This window comes from Rhincodon typus, chromosome 33, assembly GCF_021869965.1.
Source record: "Rhincodon typus isolate 14 chromosome 33, sRhiTyp1.1, whole genome shotgun sequence".
Taxonomy (NCBI): Eukaryota; Metazoa; Chordata; class Chondrichthyes; order Orectolobiformes; family Rhincodontidae; genus Rhincodon; species Rhincodon typus.
This window is the reverse complement of record NC_063364.1, coordinates 2534690-2555800: the sequence shown is the minus strand read 5'-3', so window position 1 is coordinate 2555800 and position 21111 is coordinate 2534690. Positions and strand designations below refer to the sequence as shown.

The 21111-nt window shown below is 43.0% G+C and overlaps 1 protein-coding gene across 1 annotated transcript in view; it reads right to left on the bottom strand.

Moving 5' to 3' along the window:
* minar1 (membrane integral NOTCH2 associated receptor 1) overlaps positions 1-21111 on the bottom strand; it is a 77588-nt gene that overhangs the window by 34792 nt on the left and 21685 nt on the right. The window contains exon 2 of the mRNA XM_048616120.1: positions 2653-2907. Within this exon, the coding sequence (XP_048472077.1) occupies positions 2653-2907 (255 nt within the window). The remainder of the gene's footprint in view (positions 1-2652; positions 2908-21111) is intronic.

The window sequence follows — 21111 nt, the reverse complement described above, 5'->3', positions numbered from 1 at the left end:
CATTTCTGATGAAGGGTCTAGGCCCAAAACGTCAGCCTTCCTGCTCCTATGATGCTGCTTGGCCTGCTGTGTTCATCCAGCTCTACACCTTGTTATCTAGGATCTGGAATGCACTGCATGAGAGGGTGGTGGAAGTAGGGTTGATCATAAAGAGAATAAAATAAATGTAATAATATTAGAACTAGGAGTAGGCAATTCAGCCCCCTGAGCATGCTCCACTATTTAATACGATCCCGGCTGATCTCATCTCAGCCTGAACTCCATTTTAAACTCGAAATTATATATGTACCCGAAGAAAAAAAAACACACAATGCCATGATCTTCAAATTAGAAGATTTTCTGGAAGAAGATAAAAGTAGAATTGCAGGAGCTCTCAGGAAAGCACTATATGAGTGTGTTAGCAGGCACTGAATCCTAATGTGAAATGTTAATAAGTCAGGCACGCGGAAGAGCTGGGTGTTTGCAATAGAGGACCAGACTGTGAACCTGGATGTTACTGGGAGGTCAGTTGAAAAGGGACTCTGGGAAATCATCAGGACTGTCATGGTCCGGGGAAGGGGGAGTTTGTAGACATATGCCTTGTTGCTGGCTGTCGTACCATAAATCTCTGGCTGCAAGCTGTGGTTGAATTGGCCTCCAGAGCCACCCTGCTTGAACAAAGAACACTGCACTGTGGAACTGTACGACTGTGCAGTGCCATATTTAAATAAAGAGTGATCATGCTGCTTGTGGTTGCAATACAATATTGCATCAATTAACTAAAATGAACTTAGCACTTTATTATAAGTATAATGTAATGTTAATTCATAACTAATTTGCATTGATTCCAAATTGTGTTAAAAGTTATAAATTTGTAATTTCTGTATTTGGTTTATGGTTCATGCAGTTAACATTGACCGCGAGTGGAAAGCCTTGAGATCATTGACATCAAAATAAAGAATGGGTGTTTAAATCAAATGCCAAAAGTTAAGAAACTCTCTGCAAAGATGTTAGGGTTTTACTGTTAGATCTAATTTCTATGGGCCGCTTAAATGATTTTAAACTTTATACATAAAAACCAAACACTGGTAAGGCTGGGGCGGGGTTATTGAAAATATTAACTGATAGATATTTGTTAGATAGATTGGTTAGATGTAATAAATCCGGCCACTCCTTGTGGCCATCGTGTCCGGGCCCTGGTCGTTCCTACGCCGCGGTGGGCTGCTCCAGCGGTTTTGGCGATGCAGTGGTTCCGGATCCAATGGCCGGGATTCCTTGAAGGTGCATCTGCAGTGTCTTCGGCGGCATGGTGGGTCCAGCCCGGCCTGGCATTCCTTGCGGCAGCTTTGGCGACTTCTTCGGCATCATAGTGGGTCCAATGGCTCGGGATTCCTTTCAGTGGCTTCAGTGTCGGGTTTCCTCGACCCGAGGAGCCCCGGAACCGTGAACTGAACTAAGATGGACTTTTGTCTTATTTATATATAATTTATATATCATTATATATAATTAAAATGGTGCCGGAGTATGGCGACCTAAACACTTTTCACTGTATTTTTTTACATAGAAGGATAAGTGACAATAAAATACTATTCTATTCTAAGATAGTAGGAACTGCAGATACTGGAGAATCTGAGATAACAAGGTGTAGAGCTGGATGAACACAGCAGGCCAAGCAGCATCAGAGGAGCAGGAAGTCTGACGGAAGGGTCCAGACCTGAAACGTCAGCTTTCCGGCTCCTTTGATGCCGCCTGGCGTGCTGTGTTCATCCAGCTCCACACCTTGTTATCTCTATTCTATTCTAAATTACTATTCTGTTCTATTGTTATACAAGGGAATTTAAGGATCTACAAGTAAGGCATCGATATGAAGTTATGAAGATACAGATCAGCCACAATTGCATTGAATATCGGAACAGATTTGAGGGGGTGAATGGCCTCCTCCTGTATCTACTCTTTTAAATGAAAGGTATAAACAGAAGAAAACCGAGAACCCTCTACACTGCCCCCATCAGACACTCTGGGACAGGGACACCACTGGGCGAAACACAGAACAAAGCCCCACTCTTTCGAAGCAGAAAATAAAGCTGGCTTGACTTTGTTAATCAAAAATAAAGACCCTATTACTCGGGGGAAAAACAAAAATAAATCAACAAACAAAAAAAATGGCTCTCCCTTGATTCGGTCCTCACCAACCTCTTTTGGGCAGGTACCACAAGGGGCCAAAATAAAAAATAAACCCAAGCAAAATCAAAGAGAACAAATAAATAATTAAACAAATAAATAAATAAATTCCCTCTGCTCCGTCCGCATCGAACACTTCTGGGACAGGGACAACAATGGTTTAAAATCCGGAGGATTTGCCTTGCTCATCTTAAACTAAAAATAAAACTCCCCTCACGCCGATCCCCATCAAGCGCATCGGGAACAGGAACAGTACGGGGCTGAAATAAAAGCCCCCCTTGGCTCTTCAAAGGGGTCCCAAATCGGAACAAAGGGAAAATAAAACAGGCTTCATCCTGGGGCATCTCAGTGTTTGTTAAAGCATTCTGACCCAGGTCTCCCTGCGTGTTGTAAGATGATCACTTCCTGACTGACAAAAGAGTGTTAAATGAGGTTAAACAATGACAACAAACACTCCAGATAACGTGGGAAGACACTGAAACTAAACCTCACCTGAATATCCAAAACTGCTGATTTGTCCTTCTCACTAGCATTCCTATTGTATTCCTCAATGGTCCATGATGGCTGGGGTCGTTTTTGCTCCAAAACCTCAGTCAGTCGGAGGTCTGTGTACAGCGGATTACTCTTCATATGGGACTTCATGGAATTGGGATAAACATGGGGACTAAAGACTTGTTCGATCAGAAGAGAATCTTTCCCCGGCTTTGATGGTCTGTGTGACTGTGAAATGACGTATCGTCGATCTACCTGGAAAAGACGTCAAAGGATTAAAACCCAATGAGAAGTTCAGACAACTCACTAAAAGCAAAGAGAGTTATTCAATAGGACTATTGAATTTAAAAAAAAGAAACTCAATTCAAATGAAATCAGTTCTTTCATATAAACACCAGTAGACCAAAAGAAATGCCTGAACTTTTTTTTCTCGGGAGTCTTAACCTGAGTCTTATAAGCCTGATAGAGACAAGAGAGAAAATTTTCAACCAGCTACCCTAGGTTGGGGGTTAATGTTTTTGAGAGCATTGTATGGTATTTCTTGAACTGGTTTGTGTGTGCCAACAGAGCCTTGCAATGCATTCTGACCTGTTTCTTAATTGTGGTGAGCCAGAATTATTCAAAATGTTGAAATCTATCAAGATCACAGCACTAGACTAGTAATACAGGACCCCAGGCTCCATGTGGTCAAATCCTATCACTGGAGCTGGTGGAAGAGAAATTCAATCAATAAACCTGGAATATAAAATTAACCTCAGTAGTGGTGACTATGACATCTATTGTCAATTGTCTTAAAAACCCATTTGGTTCATTGACATCCTTTGGTGAAGGAAATTTGCGATCCTTACCCTGTCTGACCTACATGTGACTCAAGATATGCATTGTGCAACTTTAAATTACTGGATGAGTCATACATAATATGAGTAGAAGTCAACCATTCAGCCCCTTGAGACTACTCTGTTGTTCAATAAGATCAAGGCTGATCAGAATGTGTTTTGAATTCCAAATTCCAATCTAACACCGTTAATCTTTAATTCCCTTGTATAATACAAATTTATCCATCTCTATCTTAAAAATTTTCAATGAGCATAATTCCATTGCCTTCTGAAGACAAGATTTCTAAGATCACACAATCCTCTGAAAGAAAATGTTTCTCTTCACCTCCGTCCTGAAAGCCCAACCTTAATTTTAAAACAATGTTCCTTAGTCCTGACCCACAAGAGGGAACATCCTTTGCAAATCCACCTTGTCAAGGCCATTCAGGGTCTTATACATTTCAATCAAGTCACTCCTCACTCCAATAGAAACTCATTCCAGGTATGAAATTAGAATGCTGTCAATTTTCCAGTCCCTACTACTGTCGAAATGAAAAGGTGATATCAGACTTAATTGGAATTTCTTCCAGTCTCAATGGCAAAGAGAGGTAGCTACAGGACTGAAGAAGAAAACTGAACAAATAAATATGGCAGCTGTGTCGTCAGTGCTGGGGAAAGAGTGCTACAAGCTAAATAGCATGTCATATCTCAAGGAGGAGCGGAAGAGCCAAACTAGAGAAATTGTGGAGACCTCAAAAATGCAGTTTGAATTCTCTACCAATAAATATTCATAGAAATAGCAGCAGAAAGATAGGGGCCAAATCAATTGTGAAGCAGAATTGAGGGGCTTAATAGCTTATTCTTGCTCTCTATCCGTATGCTGGTGGAGAGATGTTAGATGATAGAGAAGATTCAGAGAGGTCTACAGCACAGAAAAAGGCCTTTTGGCCCATCAAGTCTGCACTGGTCAAAAACAGCACCTAACCATTGTAAACCCATTTTCCAGCACTTGGCCTCCCTTTTATGCCTTCACATCTCAAGTGCTTGTCTAAATACTTCTGAAATATTATGAAGATTTCTGCCCCTACCACCCTTACAGGCATTGCGTTCCAGATTCCCAACACTCTTTGGGGGAAAAAGAAACCCTCACATTCCCTCTAAACCCCCTGCCCCTTGCCTTTAATCTTATGCCCCTGGTCATTGACACCTCCAACGGGGGAACATTTCCTTCCTCCGTACTCCATCAATGCACCCCACAATTTTATAAATCTCAATTGTGTTCCCCTCAGTCTCCTCTGTTCCGAGGAAAATAACCCCATTCTGTCCAAACTGAAAGAACTGTGGATGCTGTAAATCAGAAATGTAAACAGAAATCGCTGGAAAAATTCAGCTGGTCTGGCAGCATCTGTGGACAGAAATCAACGCTAATGTTTCGGGTTGAATGATCCTTCCTCAGAACCCATTCAGAACCGTTCCCGATATTGTCCAATCTCTCTTCATAACTAAAACTCTCCAGTCCAGGCAATATCCTGGTAAATCTCCTCTACATCATCGCTAGTGCAGTCACATCCCTCCTACAATATGGATTCCAAAACCACACACAATACTTTAGCTGCTTTGAAGCTGTAAAATTTTATACAGTTCCAGCATGACCTCCCAGCTCTTAAACACTATGCCTCGGATAATAAAGACAAGTATCCCATATTCTTTCTTAACCACTTTATCCGCCTGTCCTGATATCTTAAGGGACCAGTGTACATGAACACCAAAGTCATTCTGATCCTTCGTGCTTCCCAAGGTTCTACCGTTCTTCATGTATTCCCTTGCCTGTCTGTCCTGTCCAAGTGCACCACCTCTCTTGTAACAAAATATTTTGAAATTGGGGGTTAATTTACAATTTCAAAATTGCAATTGATGCTATTTTGTTGGTTAAGCATGTTAAAGGTTATGGAACCCTTCCCACCGTCTACAAGGAACAAGGAGTGCAATGGAATCCTCCTCACTTGCCTGGATGGGTGCAGCTCCAACAACATTCAACACCATCCAGGATGAAACAAAGTCAATTGTTTGGCACCACATTCACCAGCTTCAACATTCATTCCCTTCCCACACCAATGTACAGTGGCACCAATGTATAGTACACCATCTACAAGGTGTATTTCAACAATTCCCCAAGGCTTCTTTGAAATTATCTTCCAGATCTGTGACATTTACCACACAGGAGGACAAGATCAACAGATCTTTAGGAACACCAACAATTAAAACCTCCCCTCTGCACCACACACCATCCTGACTTGTTACTATAGGCTGAATCTTATGCTTTCTGGCTAAGTCAAATTACATCAGGGTTTTTCAGAGGGTTTGTCCACCATGAGACCTCACCATATCTTCTCAAGGTTGCCTCATTATTAGCCTACCACACCCTTTAAGCATCTCTCACATCTGATTTCTGCCCCATATTTACCACATTCCTGGAACAACACACCAATCAGCAAATATCCCGAAATTCAACGACATTCCTGGCACCCGTGCCAACTTCAGAAGCCTGTTGTACACCTGGACAAGCACTGTCAGTCTGGAGGTGCCCTGCACAGTTCCTGACATGGCAAACAGGGGGAAACACCTGGGCATCCTGCTGGATAGGGTGGTACAGAGGTGAGGCCTCCTCCCCTAGGACCAGCAGTGGAGGGCACGATCCCAGACCCTGTCAGCCTGGTCCGAGGTTTATCTCAGCAGTCTCAGTGTCTGGAGGAATGTCCAGCACTGTAGGTAGAAGATCAATGTTTTTTTCTATTCCACCAATGTAAGATCCATTATCTTGTCTCAAAAACTTCACTTGCATTCTATCTCTACTATACCCACGCCCCACAAAGTCTTAAGTTCTACCACTCTCACTATTGCCTGCAATATCTTCCTGACTGGCTGTGATTCACCTCAACACCAATAGCATTAACCCTGCATGCCCTCTGTGCTGCCTACTACTCCCCACCTGTACCAACAGCTGTGCCACCCACTTTCATCTCCTGTAACACCTGCCTCTCTCTTATTCCAGGAGGAAAACAGACAATAATAAGGCAGAAAGAGTCAAGACAGGTGATGTGCTGCCTGTCATTCAGCTCCCCGGACCTTACGAAGAGAGGATCCTGTCTCAGGCCACACTTAGCAAGCAATAACAACTGTCATTTGCTTCACTGCCTGTGAGAATCTTGCCATGCCACTTGTGAGAAGTGTAAAAGATGGAGTGAGTTGCTCCCAATGTTGAGGCGGGCCTCATCGCACTTGTTGCCTGATTCTGCCACACACTTTGCCAAAAGCCCTTAGACCCCTGTAAGATTTCACATTATATATCTGTTCCTTCACTATTGCTGAGTCAAAACCCTGTATTTTCCTCCCTAACATCACTATAGATGTACCTACACTAAACGGATTGCAACTAATTAACATGGAAGCTCACCATCACCTTCTCAAGGACATTTAATCATGGATTTTAAATTCTGGCATTGTCATTGGTTTCCAAATCCCATGAAGTAATTTTTAAAACATCAAAGCAGCAATGCAGAATATAGATACAGATAATACAGAATCTAATTCAGTGCCAGAGCAGTTTGAAGAGGTTGAATGGCTACCTCCTCTCCCTCTTTTATGTAGATATTTTTAATTAACCTGTTCAGATATGTTATCGATCTGCTTAAGCAGCTAAAGCAATGTTTCAAGATGCCTGTGTGGTCAGCACAGTAATGACCTGATGATGGATCTCGCAATTTTGTATTTGTATTCTGCAAAGGTGTCAATTGTCAGGGCAGAGAGACCTGTCCTCCATCTTTTAACAACCATGCCTCCAATCTGCTTCTTCTTCAAGCACTTCAGTAGCAAATGAATCATGACTTTTGTGCGAGAAACAGGGACTCACTGATGGGATTGTCCAGAGGTAGATAGCCATTGACTGGTTGAACTTTGAGGGAGAAGGTGTTTCTATGTTAGGTGTCACTGTGGTGCCTGACGTTCCCTTCCCTCTCTCCATTCTCATGGGAACAAGGCCAGGGGCCAAATTCCACAGGCATCACTTCTCCCCACTCTGGATCTTGCCTGCTGTCCTTAATACGATGGGGTCTTAACTGGCTGCCTCCTGTAAGACCATGCAAGGGGAAGAGCACAGGGCAGTAATGGGGTCAAGAGCCAGAAGTAATTCAAAATGTTTGGGATTTTTCTAAGTCTGGAATACACCTGTCAGTTAATCTAATTGAGGTGTTTAAAACTATCAAATGTTTTGACAGATAAGACAGAAACTATTTCATTTGGTAGGCTAATGCAGGACATGGAAGTATCATTTTAAAATGAGTGCTGGGCCATGTGGGAGGTCAATCAGGCAGCAGCCTAACCCTATAAAAAATACCTAATATCTGGAGCTGTCACCTGCAAAGAATCAATAGGTGCTTTCTAAGGTTGAGAACGATAGAATTCTGTTTGTTGAGGATACCAGAGATATGTGCAAAGGATATGAATGACGACGAAATGCAAGTCAGCAGTGATCCCATTAAATAATGGGATAATTTAAAGGGACTGAATGGCCTCTTTGTATTCCTGTTTGGTTATGTATGGTTGGGTGCAATTGCAGATTTCAATGACTAATCTAGAGATTAAGTTTGTGAACTTTACTCAGGTAACTCCAAATCTTCAAAATGTTTTAAAATCTCTCATCCAATCTACTGTTAAATCAGTCATAATGGTTTGACTGTGACCCGTAACACTTGTTACACATTCATGTCCAGGCACTGCTGAGTTTCAGATGGTGCTGTGGGACAGAAAGCTGATTTCAGCAGGTGTCAGATTTCAGTGTTCGAGTGGAGCGCTGACCTGAAATCAAATTTGATGATAATGGCCTGCGTTCCCAGCAGGGAGCTCTCTTCCACTTTAATCTGATGTATCATTGTATTAAGGTGACAAGGGTTCAAAACTGAGAGAGTTCCTGGGGTTTACTTGTTCTTCCATTGAACAATTAAAAAATTATGACAGCTTCTGCCAGGGCCAGTGGGAAGAGTATTGTACGGAGCAACAAAATTAGGAGAAAAATATAATGATATTCTTGTTCCTATTTTGATGAAGCCATCAGATTTGTTATAGTTTGGTATGTTTTATAACTTATGTTCACGGTATTAGGGATGTTTGCAAAGCCAGATATCCTTTACGTTAAAATGACGCTCTTATTATGGGTCTTGAATGAAATCCCAATCCTTAGGACAGACAGTTATGCTCATCCTTTACTCTGTACTGTGTTGTCTGTTCTGAAATTCATGCAGGATAAGCATGGCATTTTCTCCAGATCTATTACAGAAGGAAATTATCACCTGAAATGCAGCGAAAACACCTGTTTCCAGTCAGGTTATAGTGGTGGAGTGGGAACAATTCAAGAAAATTCCTGGTCAATCATCACATTACAAATTTGTCAAAAGTATAATTAATGAACATTTCCTTGATCATCAATGGGATCTACAATAGAAGGCTATTATTCTCTGGCTAAAATGAATTGTTAAAATTATTTTTATGTGGGATATAACTAAAGCACAGCAGGATAATCATGAAGCAAATACTAGGAACCAATAATGAAAAAGGTAGTTCAGTATAGTTTAGGATATCTTCCTCAGAATACATGTTTTACACATTGTGTTCATAAGACCATAAGATATAGGAGCAGAATTAGATCATCAACCCATTGAGTCTGCTCCACCATTTGATCATAGCAGGTATGTTTTTCAACCCCATTCTCCTGCCTTCTCTCTTTTAACCCTTGATCCCCTTACTAAATAAGAACCTATCTATCTCTGTCTTAAAGACACTCAAATGACTTGATCTTCACAGTCTTCTGTGGCAATGAGTTCCACAGATTCACCAGTGAAGAAATTCCTCCTCATCTCAGTTCTAAAGGGTCGCCCCTTAACCCTGAGGCTGTGGCCTCAGGCCCTAGTCTCTCCTATTAAAGAAAACATCTTCTCCATGTCCACTCAATCCAGGCCTCTCAGTATTCTGTAAGTTTCAATGAAATCCCACCCCCCATCCTTCTAAATTCCCACCAAGTTTAGACACAGAGTTCTCAACCACTCGTCATATGTCAAGCTCTTCATTCCCTGGATCATTTTTATGAACCTCTTCTGGACACCCTCCAACACCAGCACATCCTTTCTTAGGTACGGGGCCCAAAACAGCTCACAATGTTCCAAATGCAGTCTGGCCAGAGCCTTATACAGCCTCAGCATTACATCCTACTTTTGTATTATAGTCCCCTCGAAACGAATGCTAACATTGCCTTTCTAACTGCTAACTGAACCTGTTCCTTCATTCAGATTGTTAGTGTATAATGTGAGTAGTTGTGCTCCCAATACTGATCCTCATGGAACTCCACTAGTCACTGGCTGCCATTCTGAAAAAGACCCCTTTATCTCCAAACTTTTGCCAGACAGCTCTTTCCATGTCAGTACCTTGCTCCTAGCATTATGTTCTCATACCTTATTTGGCATCCTCCTGTGTGGAAATCCAAATAGACCATGTCCACTGACTCTCCTCTGTCTAGCTTGATTGTAATCTCATCAGAGAATTCTAACAGTTTTGTCAAGCATGACCTCCCTTTGGTGAAGCTGTGCTGACTCAGCTCTTTTTATCATGCACTTCCAAATACGCCACAATCTCATACTTAACAACCTGCTCTAAAATCTTATTAGAGATTGAGGCCAAGCTAACCGGCCTATAATTTCCCCTTTTCTGCCTCCCTCCCTTCTTAACTAAGGGTGTCACATTAGACATTTTGCAGTCCTCTGGGGCCCTCCCTGACTCCAGTGATCCCTGAAAGATCACCACCTATGCCTCCACAATCTCCTCAGCTGTCTCTTTCAGAAGTCTGCAGTGTAGTCTATCTGGTCCAGGTGATTTTATCCATCTTCAGACCTTCAGCTTCCTCAGAATCTTCTCTTCAGTTATGGCCATTAGACTCATCTCTGTGCCGGTGACTATCTTGAAGTTTGGTAATGCTGCTGTTACACTGTTAAAACTGATGTAAAATACCTATTCAGTTCCTCCATCATTTCTTTGATCCCCATTACTATTTCTACAGACTCATTTTCCAGCAGTCCAATGTTACCTGTTGCCTCTCCCTTATGTTGTATATATCTAAAAATAACTCTTAAGATCTTATTTTATGTTACCAGCCAGTTTGCTCTCATATTTCTTCTTCTCCCACCTATTGCATTTTTTGGTTGTTTTTTGAACGCTTCACAATCCTCTGGCTTCCCACTTACCTTCATCATGTTGTAGGCTTTTACTTTTGTTTCTATCCTGTCCCTGACTTCCCTTGTCAGCCATGCTTGCCTTGTCCTCCCCTTTCTTCTTCCTTGGGATAAATTTCTGCTGTGCCTCCCAAATTACCCCCATAAACTCTTGCCATTGATGCTCCACAGTCTTCCCTGCTTGGCTCCCCTTCCAATTAACTCTGGCCAGATCCTCCCTTCTGTCTTTGTAGTTACTTTTACTCAATTGTAATACCACTGATTCCAACTTCTCCCTCTCAAACTGAAGGGTGAATTCCATCATATTATTGTCACTGCCCCCTAGGATTTCTTCCTCTTAAGCTCCTTAATCAAGTCTGACTCATTAAACATCACCAAATCCAGAACTGCCTGTTCTCTATTGGGCTCTACCACAAGCTGCTCCAAAGTCCTTTTTCTTGGGATCCGCTACCAGCCTGATTTTTCCAGACCACCTGCATATTGAAGTCCCTCATGATTATTGTAGTAGTGTCTTTCTTACCTGCCTTTTCTATCTCCTGATTTATTTACTTCCTCGCATCCTGGCTACTGTTCGGGGCCTATATGTAACTCCCATCAGAGACGCTTTCTTTTCGCGGTTCCTCAACTCTGCCCAAACAGGTCCTATGCCTTCTGACCCTATGTTGTTTCCTGCTATCAATTTTATTTCATTTCTCACACACAAGGTTATCCCCCACCCCCACACCTGTCTTTGCAATAGGACGTATACTGTAGATGTTTAGTTTCTAGCCCTGATCCCATTGCAGCGTCACCTCTGTGATTCCAATAACATCATACTTGCTAATTTCAATCAATGCTACAACCTTGTATATTGTGTGCCTTTAAGTACAATGCTCTCAACCCTGCGTTGACTGGCCCCTTCTCACAGTTGTTCTCTTATCTGCTGTGCCTGAAGTTAGATTCCTGACCCTTTCCATACTCTCTGTCCTATTACTTATTCCGGAAACTTTGTTTAATTGAACAAGGTTTGATGAAACATAAGTCACGGGGAAACTAATCTTTGTTAGTTATGAGGTTTGTGTATAGATAGGGTGAAAATTCTGCTCACTGCACATGGTGGAGATGTCAAATTAGATGCAACTGAAACTTATGCCAAAAATGCTGGAGAATTTCACAACATTTGTACAATGTTCTGGCATTCCGAAGATGAGTATCCATATCCATAGTCAAAGACACCATGTAAAAAGTCATCACATGATATATTATTGAGCAAATTGGGTTGTGTTATCTGGGTCTCACATGACCATGATCTCAAACGTCGGGCATAAAGGCATTTGCTAACAGGAAACTCCTCTTATGTTCTCAATTATCAGACCTGCCACCCTCACCCATTCCCTGACAGTCAAGCTCCCATTTTGAAGTTTAATGGGAAAAGAGAGCTTCTCACTCCATGATATACAATTTGGGGCTAGACTTTTCAATCCTGAGAACAATATTTTCTAAATGGTTAAGAGCTAGTAATGGTCTTGTGAAAATGCTAATATATTAATCGAATTATAGTTTGCAGGGTCAACTCATTTGCATAATTATTCACATCTCCGGGCATAAAGAGCGAGAAACTGCATTTAGATTAAATTTAAAGCTACCAGGACAATAGCACACAGCTTTTGCAGCATTAACACCCCATCGGCACCTTTCAATAAGACTGCAGGGGACACAGTTAAAAATTAATGGGTAAACATTGTAAGGGCACTGCAAACAGATTCAACAGTAGCATTGCTACAATTGTGAGATTGTAATGCTTGGTGACTTTAATTTAACGTAAAATGAAAGGGATAATATGATCTATTCTGATGTATGCCCAACAGCAAGCCTGGTGGATTGATTATAAGACATTAGAGAGGATCCAGATTCTTTTATTTAGAAGAAGGTTAAAGGCAGTTACACTTGGAGAATATGGCAATAACCTGGGCAAATAGTGGAAAGAATATGAGACTTCAAAGTGGAGATAGCAAGAACTGCAGATGCTGGAGCCACTCTACGACTCCCTTGTCAGCTCCATACTCCCTACTAACCCCACCACACCCAGCACCTTTCCCTGCAACCACAGGAAGTGCTACACCTGCCCCTACATGACCCCTCACCTCCATCCTAGGCCTAAGACAAACTTTCCATATCCAACAAGGATTCACCTGTACATCCTCCAACCTGGTCTACTGTATCCGTTGCTCACGATGTGGCCTTCTCTACACCAGTGAGACCAAGTGCAGACTCAGTGACTGATTTGCGGAGCACCTGTGCTCTGTACGTGATAATCAACAACACCTTCCGGTTGCCAACCATTTTAACTCCTCTTCCCACTCCCATTGGTGAAGTGTCCATCCTGGGCCTCCTCCAGGGCCACAATGACACCACACGCAAACCGGAGGAGCAGCACCTCATATTCTGCCTCAGGAGCCTACAGCCTGATGGCCTGAACATAGAATTCACCACGTTCAAAATCTCCCCAACCCCAGCCTCATCCCATGTCCAAACCTCCCTCTTATCCCCACCTCCTTGACTTGACACTACCTGTCCATCTTCTTCCCTACCTATCTAGCCCATCCTTCCCACTGATCAATCCCCACTACCCCCTACCTGCATCCACCTCTTGCCATCCCACCTACCTTCCCCAGCCACCCCCGCTTCCCTCTATTTATTTCCCAGCTGCCTTCCCCCTCCCCAGTTCTGATGAAGGGCCTGGGCCTGAAACGTCAACCCTCCTGCTCCTCTAATGCTGCCTGACCTGCTGTGTTCTTTCAGCTCCACACTGTGCTGTCTTGAGAATTCTGAGTTGTGAACAGATGTGCTTTAAACTGTCCATTTACTTTCAAGATAAAAGCTGAGCTGTCACATAGTGAATCAGCATTTCTAATCGTATTAAGGGCCCGTGTGATTTGCATTGCCACACATCAGTTTTGAAAGGGAAGGGATCTAAGATACCTCTGAAAACAAATTGATAAGGTTATCTTAGATAGTAGGAACTGCAGATGCTGGAGAATCCGAGACAACAAGGTGCAGGGCTGGATGAACACAGCAGGCCAAGCAGCATCATAGGAGCAGAGAGGCTGACGTATCGGGCCTAGACCCTTCATCAGAAAAGGGGGAGGGGAAGGGGGTTCCGAAATAAATAGGGAGAGAGTGGGAGGCGGATAGAAGAGGGATAGAGGAGAGGATAGGTGGAGAGGAAACAAACAGGTAGTTGCAGTGGGAGAGAGAGCCCTTGAGGTTTGTCCGGAGGGAGGAGGGTAACTTCTTCAGGCTAGGCATCCTTAGAAGAGGCTTCGCAGTGGGGTTAAAATTGAATCAGAGATAGTAGGAACTGCAGATGCTGGAGAATCCGAGACAACAAGGTGCAGGGCTGGATCAACCCCACTGCGAAGCTTCTTCTAAGGATGCCTAGCCTGAAGAAGTTACCCTCCTCCCTCCGGACAAACCTCAAAGGATCTCTCTCCCACTGCAACTACCTGTTTGTTTCCTCTCCACCTATCCTCTCCTCTATCCCTCTTCTATCCGCCTCCCACTCTCTCCCTATTTATTTCGGAACCCCCTTCCCCTCCCCCTTTTCTGATGAAGGGTCTCGGCCCGAAACGTCAGCCTCTCTGCTCCTATGATGCTGCTTGGCCTGTTGTGTTCATCCAGCCCTGCATCTTGTTGATAAGGTTATCTTGACTGGTTTTGGTAGCGAGCAAACAACTTAAGGCTGCAAATCTCTGATTAATAATACATAAGAATGTGGGTAGGAGCCCATGCTTGGATTGATGAGACCAAATTCATGACTAGTTAAAGCAAATCAGGAAGATTTATTTAAATTTGGCTGGCGCAATAAATCTCCAGGAAAAGTCACACCATGAAAGATAGTTCTGAAGTTAAAAGCTTCTAAACTGGGAGTGGAAATGTTCAGAAGTAAATATTTGAGAATCATTTTGAACTTGTTTAGGGTGAATCGAATATCAGTTAGGTCACATTTGGAATATTGCATACAGTTCTGGTTGCCACACTACCAGAAGGACGTGGAGGAAAAAAATATAGAAACGGTTTACTAGGATGTTGCCTGGTTTGGATGGTAGTAGCTATGAAGAAACATTGGACAAACCTGAGACAACAAGGTGCAGGGCTGGATGAACACAGCAGGCCAAGCAGCATCATAGGAGCAGAGAGGCTGACGTTTCGGGCTGGATTCTCCAGCATCTGCAGTTCCTACTATCTTGGACAAACCTGGTTTGTTTTCACTTGAATATCAAAAAAATGAGGAGGGACTTGATAGAAGTTTACAATATTGTGAGAGGCATGGATAGACTCTTTTCAGAATCCGAGTCTTTTTCCCAGGGATGAAAGGTCAATTAAGGTTTAAGGTGAAAGGGAAAGATTTAAAAGGGACCTATGGGGCAAGTTTTTCAGGCAGAGGGTGGTAAGTGCCTGGAATATGTTGCCAGAGGAGGTGGTGGAGGCTGGTACAATTGAAACATTTAAAAGGCATCTGGATGGGTATATGAACAGGAAGGGTTTAGAGGGATACGGGCCAAATGTTGGCAAATTAGACTAGATTAATGTAGAATATCTAGTCAGCATGGATGAGTTGGACCGAAGAGTCTGCTTCTGTGCTGTACATCTCTATGACTCTATACCAGGGGATATAGATTTACGGTAAAAGGGAGTAAGTTTAAAGGGGATGTGAGGGGCAAGTTTTTTACACAGAGGTTGGTAAGTGTCTGGAATGAACTGCCAGAGGAGGTGGTGGAGGCAGGTACAATAGGAGCATTTAAGAGGCATCTTGAGAGATATATGAATAGGCATGGAATAGAGGGATGTGGACCACATACAGGCAAAAGGTTTCTTGTTTAGAAAGGCATCACATGTCAGTGCATGCTTGGTGCGCTGAAGGGCCTTATCCTATGCTGTTCTGTTGTTTTTGTTCTTTGTACTTAAAGAAAAGGTTAATGTGTATCTGTCAGTGATTAAAATGTTCTGTTTTATAGTTTAAAGTGTAAGTTACCTATAAAAATCATGTTTGCTCAATAGAGCTTTTGTTCTGTTCGTTATAGGAAATGCTTTAAAATATGAAACCTTGTATTTTTCATCCCAAATTGCCCTTGAGAAGATGATGGTTAGTTACTTTCCTGCACTGCTGCTGTCCTTGTGGATATTTCATTACATTCCTAACTTGTGCCTTGAAGAAGGTGGACAGGCACTTGGTAGTCAGGAGGTGAGTTACTTACTACGGGATTCTGAGCTTCTGACCTGCTCATGTAGCCACAGTATTTATATGGTTAGTCCAGCACAATACCATTTAATGTAGAATATCTGGTCGGCATGGATGAGTTGGACCAAAGAGTACGTTTCCAGACCCATTTCTTACCCATTTTGTATCAACTATAAACCCCGATTTGTTGATAATGGGGGGGGAGCGGGGGTTCAGGAATGTAATTGAATGTCTTGGGGCAATGGTTAGATTCTCACTGTTTGGACATGTTCATTGCCTGGCACTTGCGTGATATGAGTGTTACGTGTCCCCGGTCAGCCCAAACCTGGATATTGTCCACGTCTTGCTGCATATGGACAAGGACTGTTTCAGTTTCTGAGGAGTTGTGAATGGTGATCAGTGATCTTATGACGGAGGGAAGGTCATTGATGAAGCAACAGAAGATGTTTGGGCCTAGGTCACTACCCTGAGGAACTCCTGCAGTGATGTCCTGGAGCTGAGATTACTGACCTCCAACAACTACAACCATTGGCCAAAATGGTTTATTTCTGGAAAGAAAACAACCGCCACGGAGAAATTGAATCAGAGATAGTAGGAACTGCAGACGCACCCCCATCTCCTACCTACTAACTTCATCCCGCCCCCTTGACCTGTCTGTCCTCCCTGGACTGACCTATGCCCTCCCTAACTCCCCACCTACACTCACCTTTACTGGCTCCATCCCTGCCTCTTCGACCTGTCTGTTTCCTCTCCACCTATCTTCTCCTCTATCCATCTTCTATCTGCCTCCCCCTCTGTCCCTATTTATTTCAGAACCCCCTTCCCCTCCCCCATTTCTGATGAAGGGTCTAGGCCCGAAACATCAGCCTTTCTGCTCCTATGATGCTGCTTGGCCTGCTGTGTTCATTCAGCTCTGCACCTTGTTGCCACGGAGAAATCTGATTTTTAACTTTCACCTGGTGCTTATGGGTGAAGAAACCTGGTCGATAGATCTTTTTATTTAAAACGTGATAGAGGTAAGTTGGGAGTCAGTTGGCTTAGATGGCTGGACAGCTGGTTTGTGCTGAGGTTACAATGAAGGACTTTCCTTTTCAATCTCTCCCCTCACCTGAGGCATGGTGACCCTCAGAATTAAGCCATTACTAGTCATCTTTCTCAAATGACAGAGTAGCCCTTTGGCACAGTAGGACTATGACAACTTTCCATTTTTACAGCTATTAATCATGTTGGTGCCTAGGAAAAAATAGTTTTACTTCTATGTTGTGACACATGGAGTAATGGAACTAGAGCAATAGAGCACTCCTCCAGCCTTGGTCATAACAATATCAATGACTTGAATGACAGGACAGGGGTGGCACAGTGGTTAGCACTGTTGCCTCACAGTGCCAGGGACATGGGTTCAATTCCAGCCTTGGGTGTATGTGTGGAGTTTGCATGTTCTCCCCATGAATGTGTGGGTTTCCTCTGGGTGCTCCAGTTTCCTCCCACAGTCTAAAGATGTGCAGGTTAGGTAGATTGGCTATGGGAAATGTGGGGAGTTACAGGGGATGGGATGGGGTGGGGTTGCTGGGTCTGGGTGGAATGCTCTTCAGAGGGTTGGTGTTGACTTGATGCGACAACTGGCCTCTTTCTGCACTCTAGGGATTCTATGATGATTGAGATCACATCTACTGGCTCTACCTTGCTTGTTACCACCTTAAAGATTGGTCAAGTCCTGCCTATAATTTCCTATCTTCTGCCTCTCTCACTTCTTAAACAGGGCTGTTACATTAGCCATTTTTCAATTCTCTAGGACCTTCCCTGGCTCCAGCAGTTCCTGGAAGATCACCACCAAAGCCTCTAAATTCTCCTTATCTATCTCCTTTCGAACCCTGGGATGTTATCCGGTCCGGTGATTTATCCATCTTCAGACCTTTTAGCTTCCCCAGTATCTTCTCCATTGTGATGGACACTATGCTCACCTCTGCCTCTTGATTCTCTTGAAGTTCTGGTATGCTGCTGGTGTCTTTCACTATGAGAGGATTTCTCCACTTACGAGAGAACCTAGAACTAGGGGTCACTGCTTTAAAAATAAAGGGGCATTCATTTAAGGCAGAGACAGGGAGATTTCTTTTTCTTATCGACATTCAAAAGTCTTTGGGTCTCTCTTCCTCAAAATGTGGTGGAAGCAAAGACCTTGAATATTTTGCAGCAGATTTTTGAAATACTATAGGTGAGAATGTGAAGTGATAAATTTAGCTATGGTCTTCTTGAATGGCAGAGCAAGCTAGATGGGCTAAGTGTCCTACCCCTGCTCCTAATTTGTAGTTGGTATGTACGGTCATATATTGATTGATACAACGGTAAAGGAGGACATTCAGCTCCTCAGACTAGTGTTAGTTCTTTAAAAGAGATATCCAATCCTCCCTGTAGTGATTGTAATGAGGTCAGCCAGGTGGACTTCATAGAATATGAGTTCCCTGATTGGGGCTGTTAATCTGGTCTAATCAGGGAGCGCTGGCTGATAGATATAAACAGGAGTGTCAGAGGTTCTGTTCACTTTGACAGCTGGGTCTGAGGAAGCTGGACCAGTGTCAAATACTGTGCGCGTGTAAATGAAGGGTGACTTGGTGACAAAATACCGGCCTCTGTGGAGTTACTTCAGTGGCAACAAGAGAAAAAAATGCTGCTGAAGAAATTGGCTCACAACGTCTGTCTTTGAGTTGGGCTAAGTATTTCTAGCATCATGCTTGGGAAGCTTGACTCATTCAATCTTGCTGTTGAAGACTAGGCCCAGTTTGTGGAAAGAATGCGTTATTTTTCCAGGTAAATGACATTGGTACTGATGAAAAGTAATGAGTAATTCTATGACAGCTTGAGGACCCACAACTTTTTTAGTTATTAGAAGCCTAACATTTCCTGAGGCACCAGATACTAAAAGCTTTAAAGAGTTGATGGATTTAGTTAAGAAATATTGCAACCCTAAGCCTCCACTAATTCTGAGATGCAATTGCTTTTACTCAGCAGGTCGAAAACCAGGGGAATCCATGTCAAGATTTTTGAAGAGGTTATGATGACTGACATGGGACTTTGCTTTAACCCTTAATGAAATGCTGAGAGACCATTGGTATGTGGAATTAATGATGTAACCATGTAAAAATGCCTAATAGCTGAAGCCCAACTGAACTTCAAACAGGTACTATAATTGACTTTATCATTGGAAAATGCAGCAAGTGGAGCATGTGAATTACAGGCCATTGCAATGGAAGTGGACACCCTCACCAGGCTGACTGAGTTTCCAGGACACCGCTTGAGTGAAGACAATTGCGTTGCCTCATTCAGGACATAACCTGAACAGACGGGCTCTATGTCAGCCCACTGAAAAACCCCAAAACAAAGTCAAGCCTTGGCCAAATGGCTAAAATTTTCTTCCGGGCCTACAAGCGATTGTAATTGCTGCTGATATGAGGATCCGAGACGGCAAAAGAGTCCCACTAGACCTGGCTTGAGTAAGGAAACTCATAGACCAGCATCCAGGACAGTGTACACACTGAAAAGCCCACCGACATGTAGCTTGGAACAGTTAAATTGCTCGACGACCTCCAAATCATAACCAATCAAAATAAAGATCTCATTAAATAGTCACCCTGTTCTAATGAAGGTTGATACCAGCACGGCTGTATCAGTGACTGCAGAACCAGTCTTTAATAAAATTCAGTCTGGACACCAACCCTTAAACTTTGTGTAAGATCTTGGCTAGACTGAGAACCTATACTGAAGAACTTTTACAGATTAAGGGTGCAACTTTGGTTCCGGTCTCATATGAGAAGCAACTGGTTCAGTTACCACTGATTGTAGTAAAAGGCTCTGGCCTAAGCTTGATGGGATGAAATTGGTTGGGAAAGATTCACCTTGATTGGCTCAACAGTTTTCAATTAGAAAATGGCTGTTTGAGTGAAGCCCTAATTAAAACCTGGAAGTTTTTCAGGAAATTCTAAGGGCTATCAAAGGGTCCAAGGCCACCTTACATGTTGACCAGGAAGCAATTCCACGATTCTGCAAGGCGCACCCATTTGCCTGATGTGCAAAAGTAAAGGCAGAAATTAGGAGGCTAGAAAGTGAAGGGATCATCAAACCAGTCCAGTTTGTGAAATGGGCAGCATCGGTCATATCGATTGTGAAGCATGGTGGGTCGGTTCGCCTTTGTGGGGATTTCAAACAAACAATAAACTGCTTCTTGCAGCTGGATAATAACCTAATCCCTTGCATAGAGTATTTATATGCAAAACTAACACAGGGGAGCTGTCCGTCACAAAGCTGGTCATGAGCCATGTGTACCTGTAATTGCAGTTAAATGAGGATTCCCAGAAGCATGCGCTAATATATGAGACTGCCATATGGGGAATCATCAGCTTGTACCATTTCTCAGTGGGCAATGGAGAAAATTTTCCAAAGTTGCTATTTATCTGGTGAGGTGCTAATAACAGGGAAGACCAATAAAGAGCACTTAGAGAATTCGGGCATAGTCCTTAGATGTTGCCCCCAGGAAAGGAAAAATATGTGTATTAGGCACCCAAGTGACTTACTTGGGCTACAGAGTCGACAGGCCAGTGTTACACCCGTTGGAAATAAAGTGAAGGTGATCAAAGGTTCCCTGCTCCCATGTCCCGTAATCCAGGTCTTTCCTTGGATTGGTGATTTATTACGGAAAGTTCATACATAACCTGGCCTCCGTCCTGGCACCCTTACATCTGCTATTGAAATTCCCTTTAGGGAAGTGAAGAAGCAGCAATCATTGTCTGAGGTGTTGGCACGCTATAATTCCAAGTGAGGTCTGGTGCTGACCTGCGATGCCTCCCTGTACAGTATCAAGATAGCGTTGGCTAACAGATGGACCAATGGAGAGGAATGCCCAATAGTATATGCTTCCCAAATGTTTGCTGATGCAGAGTGCAAATATGTCCAGAAAGAAAAGGAAGGTTTGGTGTCATCTTTGGCGTGAGAAAGTTCCACCAATACCTTTACAGACGTAAATTTGTACCAGTAGCAGAACACAAACTCCTGCTGACACTACTCAAAGAGGACAAGGCTATGCCATTCATAGCTTCAGGCCAAATTCAGAGGTGGGCACTCATTCCAAGTGCATAAAATTACAAGTTGGAACACTGTC